The following is a 27570-nucleotide window of genomic DNA, read 5'->3' as shown; positions in this document are numbered from 1 at the left end:
GCTTCAAGCCCTTGCATGTATTGTCAAGTGTAATTCTCATGCAATGGTACTACCGCATCATGGTTGCTTTTTTCTCTGAATTGAAATGTGTTCCACTAATTATGATGAATAGGCAAGAATATTATGTAATCAATAATGGCATGAGCATTGTCAATGTAGGTCAACATTGTCATTTTTATATAATTGAGAATTTGTTTTTGCCTCTCCAATTTATTACTTTTTTAATGCATAGCCAAAATTTGATAAGAAAAAACATTCATGGATCTCTAAAAAAGTGCATCTTTAGCAAGTGAATTGATCTTAGGCCCTAAAGCACAAATCATACATTCCATGTATTGCATAATCTTTCATGTTACGGGTACAAATTGTGTTTGCAAAATGTTTTGAGAAGCTCCACATGTCATCTTTATAATCAACCATTACATTGTAGCCGATGCATTCTCTTTGCTTTATCTGTAAAAATTCCAAAGAAAGAAAGGCTCAGTAGAAGAAGCTATTGCAGCTCGAAGAAATACCCACGAAAATCCCAGTAGCTTAAGGCTAAATTGATAAGAACCGTTACCACACATTGAACAACTGCATGTGAAATAATAAGACAGAACCATACCTGAAAAAATGGCAGGATTTGAATTGCCCACTGGATCCTCCTTGTAGAGCATGAAGAGTTGATTGGTAGTTTTGGGAGTACAAAGATGCTTTGGAACTCCATCATAAAGACTAGATAAAACAAAATAAAACATTAAAAACATAGATAAAATGTTGTGATTTTCTTTTAAATGTCGCTTAAATAAATAAATAAATAAACATATATATGTATATGTACATATATATATATGTATATATATTTATTTATTTATTTATTTATGTACGTACATATATATTATGTACATATACATATATGTATATATATATATACACACACACACACACACACACATATATATATATATATATACATATATGTATATATATACATATACATATATGTATATATATACATATACATATATGTATATATATATATCTATATATATCCATATACATATATGTATATATATACATATATATGTACATATATATATATATATATATACATATATATGTACATATGTATATATATACATATATATGTACATATATATATATATATATATACATATGATATATTCATATATATAAGTATATGTATATATATATATATATGTGTGTATATGTATATGTATATGTGTATATATGTATATGTGTATATATGTGTATATATGTATATGTATATGTATATGTGTATGTGTATGTGTATATATGTATATGTGTATATATATAGACACACACACACACACACACATATACATATATATTTACATTTACAAATGTTAAGACGAAAGGATACACTTACGACAGGTAGCTAGCATCTCGACAATCGTTGTAGCGAGTGCCAACTAGGTTCTTGTAAGTTTGTGGGCTTCTATTGCAGGGGGCATTAGGATGGTAGGGCAACAGCTTTTTCTTGCAAAGAACCTCCGGTGTGTTTTTAAAGACTGCATTTTGAAAGAAGGAATTTGTCCTGCACCACACTGACATGTTATGATGGTTCTACTAACTACCAAACACAAAGCCAAGGGATAAGGGACCATGAGAGCAATCTGTTACAACTATTGAAACAACCTACTAGAGCCAACCCCCAAAAAAGTCAAAAGGTGTGGTAGATTGGTAATTCCAATTCCCTCTTGAATAAGAGGTCTCGAGTTCAAGACTCATTGGACAGATATTTGAGACCTCCTGGGATAATCCTCACTTCTCATGGGTGGGTCTGTATTGTACAGATAGAGTTTTGCAGCCTCTTGGATAGTTCCTATGATACTAAAACTCCTCTCTTCTTCTTCTCTCTTCTTTGAGGTCTCTTGGGATAGTTCTTTCTCTTCTTCTCTCTTTCTCTCTCTCTCTCTCTCTCTCTCTCTCTCTCTCTCTCTCTCTCACAGATTACTTACGTTTCATCTTGAAAGACAGGTCTAAATCCATAGGCATTGCGACACTTGTAGCCGCTTAGCTTGTGGGGATGAGGAATCTGCAAATGAATTACAACATCACAAGAAACAAGCCAGCTTGATCCCCTGACATACATTCAACAATGAAATCGCAGTGATGAAAAATAGCAGACATGCATTGTGTGTGTGTGTGTGTGTGTGTGTGTGTGTGCGTGCGCATGCGCACATGCATGCGTGTCTGTTCATGCACAAACATGCACGTGTATGTGTGCGCATGCGCGCATGCACGCATTTTTCTGCGTCACATAAGTAGGAGAAATTTGTGTAAACACCAACTAGAGAAGATGTTTACCGCAAAGAGATCACCGCATCCTGTCATTCTGATAAGCCTCACAAGATTATGGGTACGTCCCTCATATTTGTTGACATGGGGCTCTCGTTGCTTTTGGACATCCCGTTTCTCCTCCTCGTCCTGCTCTCTTGCGAACAGTTCAACTTCATCCATTCGCCGACGTGTCGGACGCTTCGACCGGACATGCTCCTTATGTGCCAAGGTGAAATGACTCTGCAACACATCCATTTTCTTTGCCTACTTTTGGCTAGTGCCCCTGCATGTTCAAAGCTGTGTTTAGTTCCCAATTTCATATCAGAACTTCAGCTCTTGCGTCAACATTTCCTGCAAGAAACTTTAATAATTGGTAATAATAGGCTCCCAAAGATTCCTCCTGGGGGACAAAAATCATACGTTCACATACAGATCTGATTTACAAACTACTTCCAAAAACATTGTTTTCTTCAAGGGAACATTACCAAAATACCCCTAAAATTTGTGGAAACTCCCAAAAGCCTCTTCAAAAAAAGTTATCCCAATGAACTCAAAAATAGAGGCATTTGTGTCTACAAATAATGAACCATTTCATCTCGAGAGCCCACAATACCATCTAAAATCCTAGTTCTATCATCTGCTATTGAGAGAAAACCAATCTTCCTATTCATGTAGAGTAGCAGAATAAAGTCTTTGGAGATGTTTCTGGAATTAACGAGAGGATATTTTGGGAATTTTTGAAATTTGAGGGTTATTTTAGGAATTTTCAACATGGCTTAATTACTGACTTCACTTGGACTGAGGAATGCAAACAGTCATTTCAGAAACTAAAAGACTCATTGATATTGTCTGCAGATCAAAAACTATGACCCAAGGTTGAATCTTGATACGATCAAAAGTTCAACTCTCCTCTCTCTCGTTATCACTCATCCTAACTATTGTTCAAAAAAAAAGGCTTTCTGTCTGTCCTATACAAGCACCAGTCCTCAAAGAAAATGCAACCTACATTTTGGCTCCATAGCATTTGACACTGCTGAAACCATCCTTTAAGGCAGGTGCTATGAAAAGGAGTGCAAAAGAGAAGAAAAGGCCTTTCAGACTGATCGGAGGTGAGTCTGCGAGGGAGGTACGGGGCAGGGGTCTCAAGAGCACGTCATCATGGTTTGAGTAGTGAAGCAGAAGCAGCAGCTTTGTGCCTCCATCACCGTTATGTGCTCTCTTGGTTGTGTGTGCGCGCACGCTTGCAAGAATTCAAGCTCTCTTCTTCTCTATCGCTTTACATGATATCAGAGCATGGTTGTCCTAAGGAGCTATGAGCGGCAAGCAAGAGCAGCCGAAGAAGAGATTGAGGGTAAGGGTTTCGCCATTCTCTTCCCTCGTGCGTTGGTACGACACTCACCACCGAAATTCTTGGGAAGCATCGGTCACAATCTCCGATTTTGGCAATTTTTGTGAGAGATTGTTAGGAGTAGCGGAATCGAAATGGTGAAGATCTTGGCTTTACACTTGCACAATTCTTTAATTCCTTTCCTTGCGTTAGTAATTCCTTTTAGCTTGAATGATGGTTTCTATACTCTTCCCTGGGGAGAGGGAATGAGAGAGAACGGTAGAGATGTTGAGGAGGAGAAGAAGAAGAAGAGAATTTTTACGACGTAGGAAACTATCCCAAGAGACCTTAAAGATCTATCTGACGAAAGAGAGAGAGAGAGAGAGAGGAAAATGACACCAGATGAGGTCCCAACCAACCCTCTCAAGGGCCCCCCACACCATTGCCGATGTGGTATTTGCTTTTGATTGCATAAATGGAATGTATACACATGCAATACCTCAAGTGCACACTCTTACTGACTTGAATGATGATTGTCGCCGCAGTAACTCCTCAAGATGAGGCACCTCCAGGGCTGATTTGATGCAACTTTGGATCCTTCTCAATGTGGGATTGCGGAAGGCCACCAAGGGAATGAATTGCACTCTCGATATGAGAGGAATGAAGGGCTGAAAACACAGATCTCGATGACGACGATGATGGACACCAATAAAGCACTCGATGCCGGCAAGCGAATGGTCGAGGGGAGGCTCAATGGGCTCTGCCAAAGTACCAGACCACAACGGGAAGGACTAGCGAGTGTAAAACCGGGCCGATCCGGCGAGGGGCCGGAAGCTGACTGCAGAAGTGCTGGTTGATTTGAGCACAAAACGCCAAGCTGATCTGAAATCTGGAAACGCTAGGTTGCTCTCTTGCTAGCGCCTTGGCTGCCCGGTCCCCTTTATAGGACTGAAATTTGACTTTTAAACTTACTAAGGCTTAGGTAGGGCAAACTGTCCACCAGACCCAACAAAATAAATCAAAAAAATGACTTATTAATAAGTTTGGCCAAGGGGTCAGTTTTCGAGTGAAACTGTCGCATATCTGCCCACTCGAGAATCTGATCGGCGCGGGGAATGACTCGTTTCCCATAACATAGAACTACATGCACGTCATGCCGGATGTAAGGTGCAACGGAAAAGAATGTTGAACTTTGCTCAAGATAAGTGCTCCAAACTGTGCTCAAGCATTCCTTTTACATACGGAAGGGAGAGCCTTCCGTTCCTTTAGTGAGAGTGCAATGGACACAACAAAGTATAGACACTGTGAATGAAGGTGTTGAGATTGAGAGATAGAGAGAGAAGAATACGACACCAGAATGTTGTCAAACCCTCCTCCGAAGGCCCCACTCTCTATGGCGAGAGCGGTCTACTTATGATTGCACAAATCTCTACAATGCTTGGACTTGCCGATGATGTCGATGACGAAGAGGACGACGACGAGACGGCTGAAATCTGAAAATGCTAATGGCTGAAATCTGCAAATTTTTATCTGCTGAATTCTGACTCTATGTCGGTGACGATGTCGATGACGACGATGCGACGACGACGCGCTGAAAACGCAGATGCTGAAATCTGCGTTTTCCGGGCTGAATCTGTAAACCTTGCGGAATCTGACCGTGCAACGAGGAACTGCTGCGGGAAGGTGAGATTTGCGAGGTTCGGGGTTCTATTGTGGAGTCTAACTGCTGAAAACTGAAAACGCTGATGCTTGTGGGGGTTCCGCCACGAAGATCTGCAAAAAAGTTGAAATGCCTTGCAGATGCAAAAACGTTAGGGCTAAAAATGGTTAGGCTGTTGAGAATCTGCTAACGCTGGGGTTTCTGCTTAGCCTGCTATCGCCAGGAATCTACAAGAGAAAAAACGCTGGCTGACCTGGTCCAAAAACGCTAGCCTTCTGCTGCTGTGATGCAAAAACGCTAGGTCTCTTGTGGGTTCTGTTGAGAAGTTGCCTGTTGAGCGAGTACTCCTACTGTCTCTTCTGCCAGAAAGTGCTAGCGCTAGGTTTCTATTTATACAAACTTAGCAAAATTGCCCTACCTACTTTTCAACAAAAGTCACTTAAAGAATATAAGTGAGAAATGTCAAAAATAAGGAAAATAGGTCTATGCATTGTAAAAATGCTCCTGATGGGTTCTAATGGAATCTGATGATCATGCTATGTGCAACCGTAGGATATGCATCTAATCTAAGTGACTGGTCATGCACGGTCTACGAACAGACTCACAAAAGTGCCAGATCACTTCCTATTCTAGACTGACTTGACTGAACTGAACCCTGGTCATGCTGTAGCTTGTCCACGGACACATGGGGTTGGATGTGTCACGTGACATCCCCTCCTTTTCAAAGTGAGATACTGGTACCAAACTGTATGGCGTCGAGGGAGATCGCCAACATTCTCGAAAGGACTCTTCACCGGCCCACTCTGAGGTGTGGATCGTGCGATACTTGAACTTCAGAAAGGTCTGCAACGCTTGCTTCTATGGGCCGCGTCAAAAGCGACACAGTCTTTTGTGGCTCCTTCAATGCTTCAACTTCGTCTAGAGTCATGCTTCTTCCTTCTTCAAGAATCTCCATGGCTGAAAATTCTTGAAACCACTTCCAACACAAAAACATGAACATACCCATTCCATGTAAAGTGAATGGAAAAAATCTCGTCTTCCTCTAAAGACTGTGCATGCAACGTAGATGAACAAACAGACGGAATGCCAAACGGTTCACCACACACAAGCAAACAATGAGATCGAATCTTGTCTTTCTGATCTAAATCAATCAACTGTGGCAATTCACAACGGAAATGCCCATGCGGTGCTCATACTTTCTTGTGCTCTTTCCACAATTGTGTCATGCCAAGAAAGAGACATGGAATGTGACTTCCTTGAATGCATACTTTTCAGCTTTTCATGAAAAATTTGCATACATCCGTGCTCATTCATGAGTAAAACGTGCTCAACGTACAAGATGTCATGCCTAGGAAAAGGAATCACATAAAGATGCTGACTAAAATACAGGAAACGATCACGAATGAAACACTCGAACCATGCGTGCTGACTAATCATTCGAACACATAATACTCTTCCTGTCACAAGGCGGGCACCACGTGCCGATATAAAGAACAGACTGAGCAGACTTTTAGCACTTAAATTACAACTAAATTGAAATAGAGAGAGCACACGCGACACGGAGTGGCGAAATTCCATCCCAGAGGGTATTGGCTCCAAACCTTGGCACCCCTTTCGGTATTTCTTTATATTGCATCAACACAGTACAATCCGGTATTCCAAACTCTGCACCTTCTCCAGGAAGCATGCCAGAGAATGAGCCCTAACCTCATATTTAAAGGCCCTTGGCCTAAAAAGCAATTACAGTGAAAAGCCTTTAAAACTCAAAAGCTTCTGGTCCAAAAGCAAAGCAAAAATTGCCAACGCAAATCACGGAAATCCATACAGCCTGCCACGTCATCAATCAGGGCAATTTTTAGAAATCTGTCTGCTGCCCTTAGGGTTAGGGTTAGGGTTAGGGCTTTTGCAATTTTAGGGTTAGGGTTTCTAAAATTAGAATTTACAGGTTTTAGGGTTAGGGTTTCCAGAATTAGGATTTTAGCAGTTAGGGTTTCTGGCAAAAATTAGGGTTAGGGTTTTCTGCTCTCGGGCAACCACGTCATCACTTTGTGACACTTCTTCTGTTACTTGTTCTTCTTAGGGTTCAGGCCCCTCGGCCGGTAGCTCCGTTCTTCAGTAGGTCGACACGTCAGCAATTTGTTACATCTCCCCTTCTTGAAAGAGAGTAATTGTCCTTGATTACAACATATCTGCAAAACAACTCAAGTTAGCTCAAAAATTTCCGAGGGACATTTCAAGAGACAATCAGTTTGCTCTTTTTATTAAGGAGTTAGCTTCTCCTTTCTGCTCTTTTGATCAAGGAGTTAGCTTCTCCTTTCGTCCAGATCAGAACTCTTGATATTCCGGCGTAGTAAAATTAGCCATCACACCCAGACCGTACTGATCTTCCACGAGTGTCTTGATGCACTAAAATTACATACCCAGGCTATCTCATCCAATTAGGAATATTCAGTAGTTGGCACATCACAATGCAACACAAATGCTTACATATGCATGTTACAAGACATAGAAACATAAAGCCGCCGATGAACACTCCTCCCGCATAACCTAACAAGGTCCGGACCGGAAGATATTCAACGACTCCCTCATCACTCCTCCCGCATAACCTAAAAAGGTCCAGGCCGGGAGATATAGAGGCCTTTTACAACCAAACGCCCCCCAGACCGTAGCCTGCGTCGTTTGGAGGTGCTGAGAATAACCACTGCTCAGACTTCTTAATACTCCTCCCGCATAACCATCCAGGTCCGGGCCGGGAGTCACAACAACAATTATTTTACAAGCATACAACCAAACGCTCCCCAGGCATCGGCTTGCGTCGTTTGGAGGTTTTCAAACATACAACGAAGCGCTCCCCAGGCATCGGCCTGCGTCGTTCCGAGGTTCAAACCAAACAGTATTTCTCACTTCTCCACCCGGGAGTAAAATCACCAACCATTGAAACCAATATCAAACCAGAGTCAAACAATTCAAATCGGCACCAAAACAGGGTCAAAACAGATACCATCCATTTCAAACAAATTCCAAACAGGATCACCAAACAAGTTCAAAAGAACTCAAACTTAAAAAGCAATATTGACGTCAGTCGAGCTCGAAAAGTCGATTGACTTTGCATCATGAAACCTGCACCAAAAATTTGGGTTAGGTTCATTCCATAAGGTCATAGCCGAGCACAGCATAGTCCATCAGTTCTTGGACAGAGAGTGTTTCTTTGGCGGTGATGGTAGTCCCAAGAGAAAGCAATCACACCGAACCTCCAAGGTTATCAACTCGAGAAGAGACATCTACTGAGAGATGTCGAGAAATTTCAAGATATAATTTGCTAGGGTTTCCATGGCAAGCATTTCAAGATACCCCACTATGCTAGAAGTTGCACTCCGAAGGAAGATGTCAAAAACCATATAACTTCGGGCAAAAAAAAAAAAAAAAAATCCTTGAAAGCTTGCCTAGTACTTGGAGTATGCTCCTTGGTAGCTGTAGACATCAACATCTGCATGGCACTGCATCTAAGAAAAACAGTGACTTGAAACAAATCTGGATCCTTCTCTTGCAAGTGATCTTAATTGACTTATGTCATGTAAGACATGAGCGGTGAAGACGGGAGCACGCCCGATGCGCGATGAAGTATGGGTGGAAGTGGCTAATAAGTCTGGGTTGGAGGGCGAAGATAACTCACATAATAATTCCAATAGCTCTATCTGCTCTTTTGTAGGACCAGTATGCTTTCAGAAAAGCACACGCCTAATGCTCTGATACCACTGTCACAAGGCGGGCACCACGTGCCGATATAAAAGAACAGATTGAGCAGACTTTTAGCACTTAAATAACAACTGAACTGAAATAGAGAGAGAGCACACGCGACACGGAGTGGCGGAATTCCACCCCAAAGAGTATTGGCCCCAAACCTTGGCGCCCCTTTCGGTATTTCTTTATATTACATCAACACAGTACAAGCCGGTACTCCAAACTCTACACCTTCTCCAGGAAGCATGCCAGAGAATGAGCCCTAACCTCATATTTAAACGCCCTTGGCCTAAAAAGCAATTACAATGAAAAGCCTTTAAAACTCAAAAGCTTCTGGTCCAAAAGCAAAGCCAAAAACTGTCAGCGTAAATCACAGAAATCCATATAGCCTGCCACGTCATCAACCAACGCAATTTTTAGAAATCTGTTTGCTGCCCTTAGGGTTAGGGTTAGGGTTAGGGTTTTTGCAGTTTTAGGGTTAGGGTTTCCAGAATTAGGGTTTGCAAGTTTTAGGGTTAGGGTTTCCAAAATTAGGGTTTCAATAGTTAGGGTTTGTGTCAAAAATTAGAATTAGGGTTTTCTGCTCTCGGGCAACCACGTCATCACTTTGTGACACTTCTTCTGTTACTTGTTCTTCTTAGGATTTAGGCCCCTCGGCCGGTAGCTCCGTTCTTCAATAGGTCGACACGTCAACAGTTTGTTACACTTCCTGTGGGGGTTCTTTGGACCTAGGCTCGAGAGCCAAGATCGGTAATTCGGGATCTATCGAATCTTCCTGCGGGGGTTCGATGGACCTCGACTCGAAAGCCAAGATCGATTCTTCGTGATTGATCGAATCTGCAACGAGGTTAGCTTCGCTAGAAAAAGCATCAACTAAACCATCATCCTTGTGAACAATCACGTCATCTTCATGCAAATCATCATGCTTGTGAGAAATCACATCTTGATCATGCAAGTCATCATGCTTGTCATTATCATGCAATTCATCATGCTTATCATTATCATGCAAATCCTGTGTTTCATGCTTTGGAGAAGAAGAGACTGAGAGAGTCTCCTTTTCCTGATTCTGTGCAAACTGCGCCTTCACAATAGAAAAGAGTCGCAAGAACTCTTTCATGTGTTGGTCGCTCTTCTCTTTTCTTGCTTTGTTCTCGCGATCAAATTCTGCTTCTCTTGCTTTGTCTTCTGCTTGCTCGTACTTACGCTCGATGGCTGTCAATCTTTCTTCGCGTTCACGTGCTATGGCTGCCATTCGTTCTTCGTATTTACGTTCTATGGCCGCTATTTCTGCGTCGCTTTCTAGCTTATTGTCCATCATCATCTTGTGGAAAGCTGCCATAGGATCTAGTGCAATTATTGGCGTAGATGGGGAAGGGTCGGAAAAACCTCCTGGTGAGGAAAACTCTTCTTCGCCACTCCCATGCTCACCACCTCCAAGCGAAGTATCCATTTCGCTTCGAGTGATGACCATCCACTGAAGTCTTGGGTTCTTAAGTTCTCAAGGAACTTGGGTTCTTGTGGATCTTGGATTCTTGGGTTCTTGGGGGGGCTTGAGTTCTTGAGGTTCTTGAGGGTCTTCAGGTTCTTGAGGTTCTTCTTTCGTTTGCAATATGTCTTAGAGAAGGATCTTCTCTTCACCCGAGTTCTGCTCTTTTCCGCGGGCGCACCCCTTGGCGGCCTTGCGCTCACACCAAGGTTACTTTTTACTACCTCACGTCGATTGGCTGGCCGCTAAGTGCACGGTCTGCTCTCAATGAGTGAAAAGAGGCACAAGGGGAGGTTAGACAAGCCCTTCTTTCTTGGGTTTCCTGTCACTCTTCAAAAACACGATTAGGAATTGACACGCCCAAGCGAACTTGGGTTCGTGCGACCTCAACAAGCAAAAAAAAAAATTGTGGTTCTTTCCTTGAGTGATACAAAACACTGCCAAAGCTCTGATACCAATGTAAGGTGCAGCGGAAATAAATGTTGAACTTCGCTCAAGATGAGTGCTCCGAACTGTGCTCAAGGATTCCTTTTACTTACGGAAGGGAGAGCCTTCTGTTCCTTTAGTGAGAGAGTGCAATGGACACAACAAAGTGAATAGACAATGTGAATGAAGGTGTTGAGACTGAGAGATACAGAGAGAAGAATACGACACCACAATGTTGTCAAACCCTCCTCCGAAGGCCCCACTCTCTATGGCGAGAGCAGTCTACTTATGATTGCACAAATCTCTACAATGCTTGGACTTGCCGATGATGTTGACGTTGCTGAGGACGACAACAAGATAGCTGAAATCTGAAAATGCTAATGGCTGAAATCTGCAAATCTTTATCTACTGAATTCTGACTCTATGTCGGTGACGATGTCGATGACGACGACGCACTGAAAACGCAGATGTTGAAATCTGCGTTTTCCGGGCTGAATCTGTAAACCTTGCGGAATCTGACCGTGCGGCGAGCAACTACTGCGGGAAGGTGAGATCTGCGAGGTTCGGGATTCTATTGTGGAGTCTGACTGCTGAAAACTGAAAACGCTGATGCTTATGAGGGTTCCGCCGCGAAGGTCTACAAAAACGTTGAAGTGCCTTGCAGATGCAAAAACGCTAGGGTTGAAAATGGTCACGCTGTGGAGAATCTGCTAACGTTGGGGTTTCTGCTTGGTCTACTATCGCCAGGAATCTACAAGAGAAAAAACATTGGCTGATATGGTCCAAAAACGCTAGCCTTCTGCTGTGATGTAAAAATGCTAGGCCTCTTGGGGGTTCTGCTGAGAAGTTGCCTGTTGAGCGAGTGCTCCTGCTGCCTGTTCTGCCAGAAAGTGCTAGCGCTAGGTTGCCTCCTCTACTAGAACATCCGAAGCTGGGTCAAAACCATGTCGCCACTGTCGAAAGTGGGCACGTGAGGCTCGGATGGCGAGTGGACTCATAGCTATGACCTTGGACGCCATCTCGGAGGACTCAAACTCGATCTGATAGTACCCCCGTCTGAGAATCTGGACATCCAAAATCTTTCCCACCTCTGCGAGAAGGCGGGCCTGGAGAAGGTCTCGCAGCTCTCCTCAGCTAGGTCGGGTGCCAAAAATCTTGCAGATGACCGAGGTCGCCTGCAATCGCTCTACCTCGGCGGCAAGGCTCGCTTGCTCTATAGGCGAGAGAGCAAGTCGAATGGTGGGCTCAGCGGGGTCAGGCGAGGGGGCTTCTGGCGAGTCCCTCTGTGGCAAAGCTGGAGCCTCCATCTGTGTCTACTGCTGTGGCGTAAGAAGAGGACGACGACGGGAGGATGCTGCAAAAGGGCGCGTCAACACTGCTCCAAGGAGTTGAAACAAATGCCGAAGGTGCCGAATTTGCAGGGAGTAACCGAGGCGGATGGCCCAAATTGACGGGCGAACGGGCCGAGTCGAGGGGGGGGGGGGGGGGGGGGGGTTGAGATAAAACGGGCTGAGGCAAGCGGGCCAGCGGCTAGAGAGCTGGGGCTGAGGGCGTGCGGCGGCAGCAAGGGCTGATGGCGGGCGGATGGGCTGGGACAGGGTAGCGCGAGGGGGGGGCAGCAGGGGCTGAGTGCAGGCGGCAAGGGATAGGCGAGCGGGAGGCAGCGGGGGCTGAGGGTAGCGCGAGGGAGGCAGCGGGCAGCACGTTGGGGGGGGGGGGGGGGGGGGGGGGCTGGGCAGCGATGGCAATGGCACAGCGAGGGTGGGTGCACAACAGCAGCGAGCACGCCTTTCCTGTAAAGGTGGGAATTCGATAAACTCCCTCAATGATTTCTTTTGAAGATTCGGTATTTCTTTATATTGCATCAACACAGTACAAGCCGGTACTCCAGACTCTGCATCTTCTCCAGGAAGCATGCCAGAGAATGAGCCCTAACCTCATATTTAAAGGCCCTTGGCCTAAAAAGCAATTTACTGCTGCTTGACGCTCACGGTGCTTCAATTTTCTGCTGCCCGTTGCAAATCTGATTTGGTTGCAGTGAGTGTGTGTGGTCACATACACTCCCAAGCTCGCCAATTCTCACACGATGCTCTGTAGCACTTCCGATTCTCTGTTGCTCGGACTTTGAATTGCCAAGCCTTCAATTCTGTTTCCAAGCCCTTGACTCTCGCTCACATCCTTTGCAAAATTACAAAGCGTTGCTTTCGATTTGCCACAAAATTGCCCGATTTCACCTCTGCAAGGCTTGGTCGACTTTGCCCGCTTAGAGCTTCCAAGTGAAGCTTGCACTCAAGCCCAATTCTGCTGATTTGTCCGACCTTTTTTCAATTGCTCACTTCCCCTTCCAGGCAGCTCAATTTCCCTTTGTCGATTCTCTGCTGCCCGTAGCTTGCTTTGATTCAATTGTTACTCCTTGAAGCCCTAAGCTTTTCAAAAGCTTCCCAAGACCTACTGCTCATTGCCTGACTTCCCCTGCAGGCGCTAACATATATCCCCGTACATTTTTAGCCATAACCTTCAAGTTTTGAAGAGGAGTAAACACCTCTTCATGGAGTAGTACACCATACCTTGCTTGTATGGTCATTAATGAAGGTAACATAAAACTTGCATCCACCCATAGACGCAGTCTTCGCAAGACCCCACACATGAGAATGCACCATCTCCAATACAATTTTGCTTTTATGCGTGTATGAGGAAACAATGTTTTCGTTAGCTTTCTAAACTGACAAGCCTCATAGACCTTGTGTATTTCAACCATCGTAAACACTTGCAACTTGTCACGAGCTCTTGACTTTGCTTAGTTTTCAACCTTTGCATTTTTACATGTCCAATACGCATATGCCAAATGTCTATATATGCAACAACTCGTGACCCTTATGCAAACATGGTAACTTTCATGGTACATCTACATTAAGAGTGAACATTCTGTCCACCTTTTTGCCTTGTGCAACGAGCCCTATCTTCTTACATTCCCCTATATAAAAAGCATCAAAATTGGACATGATTTATCCAACAGGAACCAAGTTCTTTGTCATGTTGGGCATATGCAACTCGTTTTCTCGGCGATTCCGCAGCAGACCATGAGGCAGCCTGTTTCAAGGTCCATGTTTTGTTCCTCGCCGCTAGGGGGATAGAGGCCTTGGACTCGGCAGTTGGTTTCTCCTTCCCCCTCTGTGGTAGGGCAGATACAGAGTGGTCCCTTGACTCAGTAGTGGGATGGCTACATACACAGGTCTTAGAGTTCTCTCACCACATGGGAGAACTTGGAGTCACAGATATGCTGCAGACTTTGTGGCCATTGGCCAAGTTTGCGGTGACACCCCCAAACTCAGCAGGATGTAGGCACATTGTGGTGTACTTCTTTGCTAATACGCAGTGTTTGCCTTGTTATGTATACATTCATGAGGACTCCTGGACAGAGGAGGTTGTGTTGCGTACAGCTCGCTCTGCTTGGGCTTGGGCTTGGGCTAGGCACTCACTGCAGTCACGCCTATCTAGAGGATGCTCGGATGCGGATTACTCCCCATCCAAGCCTGAGTGGAAGATAGCCCGTCTTGCTACTGCAGCAGCATCTGTTCTCTCTCGCTCCTCGTGAGGATCGTCTCATGGAACGTGCAGGGACTAGGTGGGCCCCAGTTTCAGCGACAGCGGGGCCGATTGCGTCAGGAGCTTCAGCGTTGCCTTGTGGGAGGAGAGATTGATCTCCTCATGCTTCAGGAGCACCCTCTGTGTGAGAGCCGCATTCGGCGTTGTGGTCAGATTTTGCGTGGACGTTATGATACTTTTTGGTCAGCTGCTTTTGGACCTGGAGGCATCCAGGGAGGGGTATGTATGACTATTGCGGACTCACTGCACAGTAGGCCGTTGTGGGCAGAGGGATTATTGTGCCAGGCAGGGCTCAGCGGATTACTATGCAGGTTCAGGGTGGCCTGGTGGGCTTCCTGAACATCTATGCGCCCAATGTGGCGAGTGCTCGTGCAGAGTTGGTCACAGATTGTTGAGTCTTTGCCACAGGCCGATCATTGGTGTATAAGAGGGGATTTCAACATGTTGGAGGACCCTTCTGATAGGATTGGTGGCAGCCATGCTACTGTGCATGGAGTCGAGTTGGCAGCTTGGGAGAGGTTTTGTATGACTTTGAGGGTCTCGGATACATGGCAGTACTCTGGTTTTGTGAGGCCCCCAGACAGTCTTACCTTCTCTAGATCGGACCGCAGAGTGGGAGGAGTGAATCTGTCGCGCATAGATCGCTTCTACACTAGTGACCACTTCAGTGACATGGGGGGTTCCGTGGGCATCCTGGCAGGGACTTCCTTCTCGGACCATGCACCAGTGATCCTCACAGTGGCAGAAAGGCAGAGGAGTGGAGCACGATGCTCCGCATCCCAGAGAGGGTCTTGTTGGACTCAGCACTCAGAGAGAGGGTAGAGGCTCTCTGGACAAAGGGCATGGACAGACAGGATTCACCAGCAGATAGAGTGGCCTCAGGCCTAGCTCAGCTTAGACACTTTTTTCTTCAGGAGTCTCTAGCTCGCCGAGCTGCAACAAGAGAGGCGGAGCAGCGTCTCAGACGGGGCATTGCTTCACTAGAGAGACTGCAGGACCAGCACCCAGACAGTCCATGGTTGGAGGAGCAGTTACAGCAGGCTCGACAAGAGCTTGCTAGCACAGAGGAGAGGCGTCATGAGTTTGCCTTCCACCGACAGGCATCTTAGTGGACTCAGGTGGGTGACAGAGTGACTAGTGCTTTTTTTGAGACAGTGGGGCCTCGGCACTCGCATGCCAAGGTCAGTCAGTTGAGGAGGCCCGATGGGTCAGTTGCTTGTGAGCCCGAGGATATGCGTGCAGTCGCTACTGACTTTTACCGTGAGTTACTGTCGGCTGAGCCTCAGTCAAAGCGGCAGGATGCATGCAGGGAGCAGGTTTGGGCACAGATGCCTTGTCTTGTGACAGAGGAGATGTGCCAGAGGCTAGAGATGCCACTTCAGCTTGAGGAGCTGCACACAGCTCTGAGGGCCCTCCCTCGTGGTAGCTGTCCAGGAGAGGATGGGTTGACTCCTAGCTTCTTCTTGGAGTACTGGGACCTACTTGGCCCAGATCTTTGTAGTGCTTTTCAGTACATTTTGCACACAGGAGTGATGCCGGACAGCATGAGTGAGGGCCTGATCTACCTCATTCCCAAGGAGGGTGGCTCCTTGGATGAGATTCGACAGTGGCGCCCCATCGCCATCCTCAACTCAACCTACAAAATTCTTGCCAAGGCTCTGAGTTTGAGGATTCAACCACTTTTAGAGAGCCTTATACATGGGACTCAGACAGGTTTTATCAAGGAACGCAGTATCCTTGACAACATCTTTACTTTTTGGGAGGCTTCTGCTTTGGCACGGCTCCGTGGTACGTGAGGACCTTGTGATTCTTCTTCTCAATTTTGAGAAAGCCTACGACCGAGTTGACCGGGACTTTCTAGAGGGCACTCTTCGCAGGATGGGCTTCTCAGATGCTTGGATCAGAGGGGTGTCAGCTTTGTATAGAGAGGCTCACAGTCAGGTGCTTTTGGCGGGGGGGAGAGGTGAGCACTTCATGCTCACACGCTCGGTCAGACAGGGCTGTCCTCTGGCCCCCTTTCTCTTTCTGTTCATGCGGAGGCGATGAGCAAATTTTTGGTGTCACAGCAGGTTGGTCTGAGGGGCTTAGCACTCCCTATTCGGGGAGAGGAGCTACTGGACGCTGAGTTTGCCGATGACTCAGCCTTGTACTTAGATGGCCAGGAGGCCAATCTTCACAGATGTGAGTAGGCTCTGGAGACCTTCTGTAGTGCATCGGGCGCACTGATCAACTGGAGAAAGACAGTGGCTTTCTCGGTTGGTAGTGCTCCTATGCCATATTGGATGCCAGGAGAGGGTTTCAGGTGGATTCCCCCAGGGACTGCAGTTCGATACTTGGGTTGTCAGGTTGGTTTGGACTTGTCTCCCGAGCAGCAGATTGCTCCTCTTCTCCTGTCCATCAAGAGAAAGCTGTTACATTGGAGCTCAGCACGTCTGTCGCTGGCTGGTAGAGTAGTAGTTGCCAACCAGGTGCTGTTGGCGACTATGTGGTACATCGCTTCCTGCCGGATCTTCTCGAGTTCTTGTATCAGCCAGGTAGAGAGTTCTTGATCAGCCAGGTAGAGAGGTTGATCAAGAACTTCCTTTGGTCATGACGTGACACTCAGATGGCCCGAGCCAAGGTGGCTTGGTCGGTCATCACGCTTCCTTGTTCTCAGGGAGGGCTTGGGATCATTGATCCAGCACAGCACAGCAGAGCCCTTCTAGGGAAGTTCATAGTCAGAGGACTTCTTCCAGGTGAGGAGCCCTGGAAGGAGTTCTTGTTGCAGAGGCTTCGTGCCAGGGTGCCTCAGTCAGGAGGCCCTTGGCAACCTTCGACCAGATGGATCTTTACAGAGATGCGCCGAGTTGGTTTGAGCAGGAGACTGGAGGACCGCTTCTCTGTGAGTTTGCTTCGTTCTTGGGAGCTCTTACGGCGTGGCCTGGAGCAGCGACAGCCGATGTGCACGGAGGAGCGCCTACGGCAGCCCCTCGTCTGGAACCCCATGGTTAGCACTCAGAGAGGCCACTTGGTTGGTAGTCGACCGCATGTTTCCTGGGGCCCCATGGCAGCAGGTCCAACGCGCTCTCTAGGTGACTGGCTACAGTTCACAGGTTTGACAGAGGAGGTACAGGGTTACCAGCTGCAGGGCATGAGAGGGGTGCAGAGCATGTGTCAGGACATCTCAAAGTCAGTTCCAACTGAGTGGCTCACGCCTCTCGAGCCAGTAGCACCCCGGTGGATGGGAGCCTTCACACGACTGGAGATTCTCATTGCAGTCAGGGCCTGCTCAAAGATAGTCCCAGCCCTGTTCTTCGAGCTTCAGGGTGGGGGACGATTACAGCGAGCTGCAGTAGAGGCCCCGCAGGTAGCAGAGTGCTGTTTTCAGAGGATCCGAGTTGTGGGCATCTGTGGGAGGACTTGCGTCATAGACCCTGACCCAACAGCTCTTGAGACTGGTCACTGGAGGCTTTGGGCTTGGGAGTGCTGTCCACTGGCACGAGTACAGTGGGATCCTGGTGAGTGGCTATGGAGGGACCCCTTCTCTTCTGCAGACCACCTAGGAGTCCCCTTCTTTCAGTACACTGTTCGGCTTGGACGTCGTATACTGGCAGCAAGAGAGAGGCCCTCCCAGCTGCAGCACGTCATTGGCAGGAGGAGGGCCTCACAGTCGAGTTCTTGGCAGCCTTTTGGCATAGGCTGTGGGACTTCACACAGCCAAGGCGTGTCACTTTGTTTCAGTGGCTGGTTGCACACAGAGCTACAGCAGTAGGGAGTTGGCTTGTGCATAGTGGTCTCTCGGTCGCATGTGCAGCCTGTGACCAGTTGGTGGAGAGTCAACGTCATTGTCTTTGGGACTGTCCCTCGGCCCAGCAAGTGTGGCTACGAGTTCTTCGGCTGATGCCTACTCTCTCCACGGCTAGACAGTACACTTGGGGGGCAGCGGCTTGGTTTACTCTCACGGGCCCGGCACTTCAGTTTGAGCTATCTTCCACCAGCAGGATGATAGTGATACAGGGGGGCGACCTACACTCCAGCCTGCTACAGAGCTTACTCCTCAGAAGTGGTGCAGTGAGAGAGAGGAGTGTTGGGAGCTCATCAGTGGCCTGACACTCTGGTTCATCTGGCGGGCCCGCTGTTTCCGCATTTTTGAGGCACGCTCTGTGCCACCAGCAGAGACTGTTCGTGACTTTTGGCTAGAGCTGATCCATACTCTCAGAGGACAGCTAGAGGGACTACAGGGCAGCTCCGACCGCATGCGGGGGCACCGCGAGGCTTTCCTTCGACTCTGGAGCCCTGGGCCTTTCTTCACCAGTGTCCAGGGTGTGCTCAGATGGCACTACCGACCACCTGTGTGGCTCTTCCCTCCTCCCATCTCTTGATTTAGCCTCATTGTATATATGTTGTTCTTTCATTGGGAGAGTCTCCCCATCATGTTTGTTGTAGTCCTCTCTTGCAGAGGTGGTTGTAGCCCTACGGGCAGTTTTCATGAACTAATAGAAGGATCTTTTTCTCGGAAAAAAAAAAAAAAAAAAACCGAAAGGGGCGCCAAGGTTTGGGGCCAATACTCTCAGGGGTGGAATTCCGCCACTGTGTCGCGTGTCGTCTCTCTCTTTCAATGCAGTTGTTATTGAAGTGCTAAAAGTCTGTTCAATCTGTTCTTTGCTATTGGCACGTGGTGCCCGTCTTGTGACATGCGGTGCTATTGAGGTGCTAATGGGTACTGCTAGAGATACTTGGTACTCTGACAACGACAACGATGACGATGACAACGGCACCAACGAGGAGGCTGTGGACTGATCTGCTATCCCCGAGAGTGGCGATGGCTGAAATTGAAAACTGATGAAGATGGCTAAAATCTGTAAACGTTGGTGGTAATGCGGCAAGGACTGCAGCCACGACTAGGCTATGCTAAAAACACTGAGGGCAGAAATCTGATGGCGATCATGAAAACGTTGATGGCTGCTGGAGAAAACAATGGCAGATGGCTGCCCAAGCGCTGGTACTGCTGAGAGGCTCTTCTATTGCTCCTCTGCCTGACTCTGGTGCCCTAGGGGCTTCATTTATAGGTCTTTTAGCCATTTTCCCTACCTGCTTTCAATAAATGTCATGTCAAAGTCACTTATTAATAAATGACTTAAGTGATTGTTCATATGCCTATATGCTTAAGTGACTTTAATTGTGCAAGTGAGGGTATGCAACTATGACTTGCCTGGACATGCACATCCTACTAGAGGGCGTCTCAACACGCGCAGAGGAGGGGAGCCACTGGCGGGCGCATTTTAAAACGCATGTAGGAGGAAAGAGGTGGGAGGTTGACTGCGTCACCTGGCTACGTTCTAAAACGCGCAAGAGCAGAGAGGGGGTCCAGCGCCGTTGCAAGGGCAAAACGCACAATGTTTTAAGATGCTCGCCGAATGGGGTGATTGATCAACGCCGCTGCCTCAGCAACATTCTAAAACGCTACTGGCACACCTCCAACCACCAACCGCCAACTGCTTCTCTTCTCATGACTACTACTCCACGCCAAGGACTTCAAGAGGCACAAAGCTCTAATACCATGTCAAAGTCGACGATGCGGAAGCATAGAGACCAAGGGGAGTGAGCACGAGAGAGAGAGAGAGAGAGAGAGAGAGAGAGAGAGAGAGAGAGTCTATTAACGTCCTGTGGAGGCCAAAGCTGACCTATAGGACAAAACCGATACATCTTTGGTTACATTCCACTTCGGGTATCATAAAAGGAAAGATAGTGTGCACGGAGGCCCTTGGGTGCAAGGCGTCTCTAGGGGACTGCCCTAGGAGAGGCGGTGGGTAGAGGGTGCAATTGATATCAGTACTCCATCCTATCAAAATCTTGAGGCGGGAACGGGCCATGCCCTTTCCCAGATTCCTCGGAGGAAGGTCTGCCCCAATTGGAATTCCTGTTGGTATCTATTGATCCCCCATCAGGGTTGGGGTTGACTTCATCTTCACGAAGTTGGGTAGTCAGTGGAAGAGTTTCCTCTGGAATCAACACTGAACAAATTGCCACATCATCAGTCTTCTACAATTTTGCCATTATCTACAAGTTGGTGGAGTTAGTTTTTCAATCGCTAACCCCCTTTGTCCACTCGGCCAATCTTTTAAGGTGGGGGACACTCATGCCACGTCAAAAACTTGACCTCCCAATCCCAACCATCAGGAAGAGGAGTACGAGGAAGTTGAAGAGGAAGTTAAAGCAGAGAATAAGGAAGAGGCAACAGAAGCCCCGTATGAGATTCAACAGTGTACATACTACACCTCCTCATGTAGAGCATGCTCAAGAAGCCGAAGTCCACAGCTCATGAATCATCTTCTCTTCTATTACATTTCCATTAGGACTTGTAGTCCTTACACTTTCGTGAGCATCCAGCGACGTCAGCATATAATTAGGGCTCGTAGAACCTACACCTCAGATATCACACTGAATGGTAGGTGGGGCAGGAGATGTGCACAATTATGCATCTCAAAACTTTGCATTTGCAGGTAGGTTCCTTTCTGACGGGACTGCCAGAATCTGCTTTTCTAAACAATCCTGAGTGTTTTGTCCACAGCAGCCCTTCAGCCTTGTTCCGAGGCTGTTTGCAGCCTTAGTAGCTATTGATAAATGTACCGCTATCAGCCACAAAGAAGATCAACCCTCAAGAAGGCTGCGATCATCTTTCGTATATAAGATCAACATCCGACATCCAACACACGATACCACACTATCTTCGGAGATTCATCAAGGTTTAAAAATAAAACAATGAGCAGCATCTTCTCATTGTATTGCATGCAAACATGCAGTAGACATTTGTAAAGTGACACGTCTGCCCGGTGCTGAACCTCCATGGCAGGGTAGTTCCTGGAATAAAAACCAGCATGGAATTGACTGACCATGTTACTATGTTGATTTAAATGTGCAGGGAAAGGGCACATACCCAACTCATCGAAAAGCTCCGTCAACCCCGTAAATATCCATGGTGCATTTCTTTCAGCGCTTTCAAACACACTCTCTTTCACGAAAATGGCATGCATGCAAAGTTCGTGCGTGTGCGCGCGCGCGCGCGCGCGAGAGAGAGAGAGAGAGAGAGAGAGAGAGAACCTGTTCCGAACACACGTTCGACTGATGGAGAAACGACGTAGGCGGTAGAAGATTTGAACAGGCATTCAAATCTTGCGAGGGTCCCGAGTACACGCAGCTCAAAAATGTTCTCCCTTATCGGTAAAGTGTAGCCTCGACACGGGGGCTTTAATGATTCTGGGTGGTGACGGAATCTACGGCAGCAAAGTGAGCGCGCAAGATGCAAGGTAGACCCCACCGTTCGATTTGAAAAGGGCTTGTTTGAGTTTACTTTTTGCATCTTAGTTTACTTTTTTCTGCAGAAGTTTTCTTTGCCTTTTTTTTCCAACAAAGCAGAGAAGATTATATTATCCGAAAGAGGGAGCAAAAGTTACAATTGAACCAGAGCTGCGTACGGTGACTGAGACGGGAGACTCTCCCACATTACATACCACCCTACATAACAACGAGATCCATACGCATTCTTGACATAAGTACATCAGAAATACCCCTATGCCACCCCATATGCCCGCAGTGACTCAATCTGCTTAGATAGCTTTTCCATGAAGTCTTTAGCTTTAGAGATTGCTTCATAGGTTTCTGCAATAGCTTGCATGTTAAACGCCGTCATGTTTTGAATTTCTTTTCTCTTCCAATCAATCAGCGGCAGATCTTGCTCATCATCCGATAATCCCAGCAGAGTCTTTGCTGCATCTTCATTGATCCTATTCCGAATGTAGTAGGTGTTGGACAGGGTAATTTTCAGCTTGTAGACCTGCAAATTAAAATCCATAAAAAGTACTCTCAGGCTTGGAGCCTAGTAAGCCTCTTCAAACACAAAGCAGTTTCTCAGTTTCCAGATGATCCAAAGAAATTCAGCCCTAGTCCTATTCCAGTAGGTGGTTAATATGCCTATGGAGTCACCTAGCAAAAGCTGTTTCCAAGAGACTTGAGTGGTTGAAACAGAGTTAAGAGGTACTAAAATCGTGGTTGATTGGGGACAGGTCATAACCAGATGGACCACCGACTCCACGCTTCTTTTACATCTTGAGCAAATCCCTGCCGAGATGCCTGCTTTTTGCATTTTCTCCCCTGTCCAAATTGCTTTGTGTAGAATGAGCCACATCAGCATTGACTTTTTCGGTTGTATGTTTTTCTCCCAAAGTTTTCTGAACTTGAACCCCCATTGCCTGCAGTCCAGGCTTACATTCCATCGTCTATTGAGGGTGATGTGTAAAGGTGGGTTAATGTCTTTCCCGGCTATCTGGGGATGTTGGAGCTTGAAGCCCCCTTTCCAACTAAATGCATTTAGATGGACTGAGTCTTTGAGCGATACTTTCCAGCAGTTTTCCACCAGAAACAGAGCAATTCTAATCATGATAAGGTTGAGTTCCTAGGGTTGGAGAGGGAAGAGGACAAGTAGTTCTTCTCTAGTTTTCCATTTCTGAAGGTTAGAGTTCCATAGATCTCCCCAGGAAGAGATTCCTTTTCTGTGACAACGAAGGTCTGTTTTTTGTTGTCTTTCATTGATGGCAGCTAGGGGGGCAAGGGGCCACCATACTGAGTCCAGTCTCCAGACCACAAGGGAGCTGTTGGAGTTGCCATTTACCTTCAAATTGATTCTAGAGCGGTTCCATGCACCCCATAGTGAGATCAACAGGTCGGAGCCCCTAGGTTTAATCATTTGTGGCCCGAAGAAGATAGTGACCCAACTGAAATTTGTCCAGTTTTTACATTTAACCAGTGAGAATAGGTGGAGTTTCCTGAACAGGAGGCTGGCCCATTCCTGTTGCGGGTCTTCCAAATCTCGGACGATCAACTTAACCGCTATTTTGTCTGCCCAATTGGTCAAGTTTTTGACCCCCAGCCCTCCTTTCTCTACTGGTAAGCAGCATACCTCCCATCGGACCTTGGTAGCACCCTTTTTGAAGGGATTGCCCGCCCAAAGAAAATTCCTGCAATATTTGATTACCTGTTCTAGGTGTCCCTCAAGAGGTCTCCAGCAACTGAGAAAGAATAGAATAGAGGATGCAAGAAAGTGATTGATCACCAATACTCGGCCTGCTAATGAAGACTCAAATCCTTTCCACCTTTCGAGTTTGGACCTAAACCTATCCATGACCCATTCCCATATCTGTTTGAGACTGACCTTAAAACCAAACGGAATACCTAGCAACCTAAACACTTCCCCATCCTGAATAATTTTGCATCCCTAGCTGGTAAGCCAGCCCGGGAGGGAAGATAGAGAAGCTCTAATGCATGTCTTGCTGTGGTTGACTTTAGACCCCGATGCCAGACAAAATGCCTCCATAGCCTGCCAGAAATTCAGCAGAGTTTGTTCATCATTGCACAGCACTGCATTCGTGTCATCAGCAAATTGTGAGAGGCATTGTTGTTTTTCACTGTTAGGAAGAGGGACACCCTTTATATTGCCTTCTGAAATGTTGCCTTTGATTAAGCAGTTAAGACCATCAGCACTTATTGCAAACAAAAGAGGGGCCAGGGGACAGCCTTGCCTAATAGACCTATTCAGTTCAAATACATCTTATAAGACCCCATTGAGGGAAACTCTTGCTCTTGCATGACCAAATAGGGTGGCAACAAACCGGATCAGACCAGGCCCAAATCCCATTTTATCCAGACTTTTCAAGATAAAGGACCATTCAAGGCGGTCATAGGCTTTGTCAAAGTCAATCTTGACAAATACATAGTCGATTCCCATATTCTCAGCATGTTCAATGCCCTCCCATAGGGATATGACCGCCTCAATGATCCTTCTCCCTTTGATAAACCCTTTTTGTTCCGAGCAGATCCACTTCATCAGGGCAGGTGTGATCCGAATTGCCACCACTTTAGCAAATATTTTGTAGCAAGTATTAAGCATAGTAAGAGGTCTCCAATTGGCAAGGTTTTCCCTGGCACCTTTTTTGTGCAGAAGTTTAATGATCCCCGTGTTGATGGAGTAGGGTAGCGCTTTGAATTTGACTGCTTCCTCCCACTGAAGAAGAAAAGGGGAAAGAATTTCTTTGAACATCTGAAAAAACTCTGTTGGGAGCCCATCAATCCCTGGAGATTTATGAGGGGCTAGGGCGTCTATCGTAGTCTGGATTTCTGAGATAGAAAAAGGCGAGTCAGCTTGCAGTTTGGTAGTCTCAGGGATAACTCTACACCTATGTTTCCACACAATTTCCCTTGCTCGGCTGACTAGTTCAGAGAGGATCTCCTTGGGGCTGAAGAGCTGCTCAAAGTGGCCTCTCGTATAACTGATGTTTTCTTCTTCTGTTTGAATTGTACTATCTGAGTCAGTGAAAAGAGGGGTGGTCTCTCTAACATGTTTTTTCCTTAGCATTTTGAACATTTCTTTGGTTGGTCGGTCTACCTTTCCAGCCCACCACTCCCTAATAAAAACAAGGCATGTTTAAGGGCAAGATCCTCTTCCTGCGTAAGTTTGGTCCTCAATTCGGAAATTGAGTTCTGAATGGTTTCATTCTGAGGCCCTGATTCAAGCTCGTTTAGGGAGCTGTAAAGCTGGTCCCTTCTCTTCCTCTTGATCGAAGTGACTTCCTTCCTGAATTTGGAGAGCAGTTTTTGTGTTTCTCTGACTGCTTCTAACCTGGCTGCAGCCGGGCTGTTAGCTAAAGAAAATTTGGACTGCCAAACCTTGCATATGGCCTCTTGAACCATCTCGAGCTTGAAAAGGGAAAGGTCGGTGTGAAACCATTGGTTACGAATCTTTCCAACTTTCTGGTCGATTACGGACACCACTAGATAATGATCACAGATGAAGGAGTTGTACTTGACTTTGCTTTTGACCCTAGTGAATGAGTTAGCCAGGGGAAGAGAAATGTAGCTACGGTCAAGACGGGCTTTCCTAGCATTCTCCCCTCTCGAGTAATTCTGCCAGGAGAAGCATCCCTCTTCTCCCATGTCCCACAGCTCAAGACTGTCTTTTAATCTATCCCATGCAACCTTCTCGCTACCATTGATGACCGTGCCTTTACCAAGGAATCTGTTTAGAGATGATTCAACCATGTTGAAGTCACCCATCATGAGGATGTCCCCTTTGACCTGAGACAACTCCTCCCATAACTTGCTTCTTTGGGCAGTAGATCCTGCAGCATATACCGAGACCAAGATGCATTTAACAGGCACCACGATACTAACAACCACCTAGTGCTCCCCTCCTAGGACAATGGGCACCTAAGGGAGAAAGGAGTGAGGAACCCCTATCGAGGTGCCTCCAGATCCCCTTTGATGCGATGAAGAGAACCACTGTAAAGATTGCGATATTTCATTGAGTCTTCTGGTCAAGTCCTCACCCGTGACCTTGATCTCTTGAAGAGATATAATGTCCAAAGGATTGTCAGTAACCCAGGCTTTTATTTTCTTGGATTTAGTGGGGTTAGTTAGCCCCTTGACATTCCAATGACTGCTCTCATCTATGCACCCGTTTGTCTTTTTTGGCTTTGTTGGCTGGGGATTTTACATTCTTCTGACTGATAGGATCGTGAGTCCTCTTGTTGTCTTTCTGAATCTCCATAGGTGCTGGGGCTGGAGAGGGGGGAATGTTTTCCTTATTCGCTGTTGCAGGCTGGGGGTGGCTAGATTAAGATCGATAAGGGAATCTTCGTCCATTCTATTCACCTGGGATTCTAATTCCGCAGGGAGTGATTCCTCAGTATCGGATTCGGAAACCTCTGATTCAAGCAACTCTTTTTCATCAAACCCATTGAGTGGAGCTAGTACCGAAAATCTGTTAGGCTGCCAAGTTTTGGGCCCAGGTTTTTCTTTATTCTGCTTCTAAGGATAATATTTTCCTCTCCCGTGAGTGACCGTGGTGAACTTGCCAGCCCCTTCTTGAGGGCCTTGTTCCTTGCTTTCTACTGGTTTAGAAGAAGGAGCTGGGGGGAATTTAATCGGACAGTTTTTGACATAGTGGGCTTTGTCCCCGCAGTGAAAGCACGCATTAGGCAAGTATTTGTAGGTTATTTCTTGATCGAACATTTCTCCATCGTCTATAAAGATGTCAATGGCTGTGGGGAGATCCCTTGAGATGTACATTTCAATTAGCACTTGGGGGTGCCATGAGGGGACATAGTTAGTCTTCTGTCTACCCCCTAGGACCTTACCTAAGGGGGCCCCCATCTCAGCAAGGTGTGCATGGTAATGCATCGGTAGGTTTGGGAATTCGACCCAGACAGGGTAATTGACTAAAGCCGAATGTTCTGGGTTAAATTCTTTGTGCCAGCGAAACAGACTCAGAGGTGAAGACCTAATGAACCACTGCCCATGGCTTAGCATAGAAAAAGCCATGGCTGCAGTTTTGAAGACGAACAGATAGTGGCCTTTTGGTAACGCCTGAATCGTTTCCACTTCTGCCTCTAAGGGTCTCCATTGGTTTCTAATCCAGTTTCTGAGGGACTCTACAGGGGGATGGGGTCCGGCTAGGAGACCTATCAGAGCCCTTTCTTCAAGATCTTTTTGTTTCTTTCTGATCTGAGAAGCTGGCAGAGTGACGAAGGGCTTACCTCCGAGACCTCGTTGAGAGCAACTTCCAGTAGCTCCTTCGCCTTCTCTCCCAAAAATCTCCTCAGGAAGCTTGTCTTCTTGGTGATAGGGGCCTGGTTGATAAGCTTCTTCACCTCCTTTTGCAGCTCTTTGGGGATGGTATGACGAGGAGGGGAGCCCATTGTCGCCTGCTGCGAATGACGCTTTGAGTTTCTGCCCGAGGCCATGCAGAAGCGCTGTCAGTACTTCGTGAAACAGGGCTGTCTTCAGTAGAACATTTTCCTGCGGGGAGTTGTCGAGCATCAGGCTGCGATGGGGAAGGGGGTTGGTAGGGAGCCACTCATTCGGGGACGAAGAAGTGAAGTTGCATGCAGCCTCGTGTAGAGAAGACATGAGGGGGACTAACGTAGTGGACGTAACCTCGAGGGTTACGCCCCTGATGCGACTTGTTTAGTCTAGTCTAGGGTTAGG

General features: G+C 46.6%; 2 protein-coding genes across 3 annotated transcripts; both read right to left on the bottom strand.

Moving 5' to 3' along the window:
* Positions 1-261: 261 nt before the first annotated feature.
* Positions 262-21742, bottom strand: LOC147422092 (uncharacterized). Of its 2 annotated transcripts, none has more exons than XM_086502840.1 (6): positions 21634-21742; positions 2335-2590; positions 1986-2062; positions 1394-1561; positions 608-717; positions 262-453 (listed from the first exon to the last, which is right to left on the bottom strand). In XM_086502840.1, exons 2-6 carry the CDS (start codon positions 2560-2562, stop codon positions 413-415), a joined length of 624 nt encoding a protein of 207 aa, XP_086358966.1. In that variant the 5' UTR covers positions 2563-2590; positions 21634-21742; the 3' UTR covers positions 262-412. The 2 variants fall into 2 exon arrangements, with proteins under 2 accessions (XP_086358966.1, XP_086358965.1); XM_086502839.1 differs by lacking the exon at positions 21634-21742 and adding an exon at positions 21470-21627.
* Positions 21743-22102: 360 nt separating this feature from the next.
* On the bottom strand, positions 22103-27326 carry LOC147422091 (uncharacterized). The gene is made up of 2 exons (XM_086503009.1): positions 27120-27326; positions 22103-22366 (listed from the first exon to the last, which is right to left on the bottom strand). The coding sequence occupies exons 1-2, from the start codon at positions 27324-27326 to the stop codon at positions 22103-22105; spliced, it is 471 nt and encodes a 156-aa protein (XP_086359135.1).
* Positions 27327-27570: the final 244 nt, after the last annotated feature.

Source organism: Adiantum capillus-veneris, chromosome 27, assembly GCF_014529385.1.
Source record: "Adiantum capillus-veneris isolate H3 chromosome 27, ASM1452938v2, whole genome shotgun sequence".
In the NCBI taxonomy this organism is placed as follows: domain Eukaryota; kingdom Viridiplantae; phylum Streptophyta; class Polypodiopsida; order Polypodiales; family Pteridaceae; genus Adiantum; species Adiantum capillus-veneris.
This window is presented reverse-complemented; position numbering and strand designations above follow the sequence as displayed.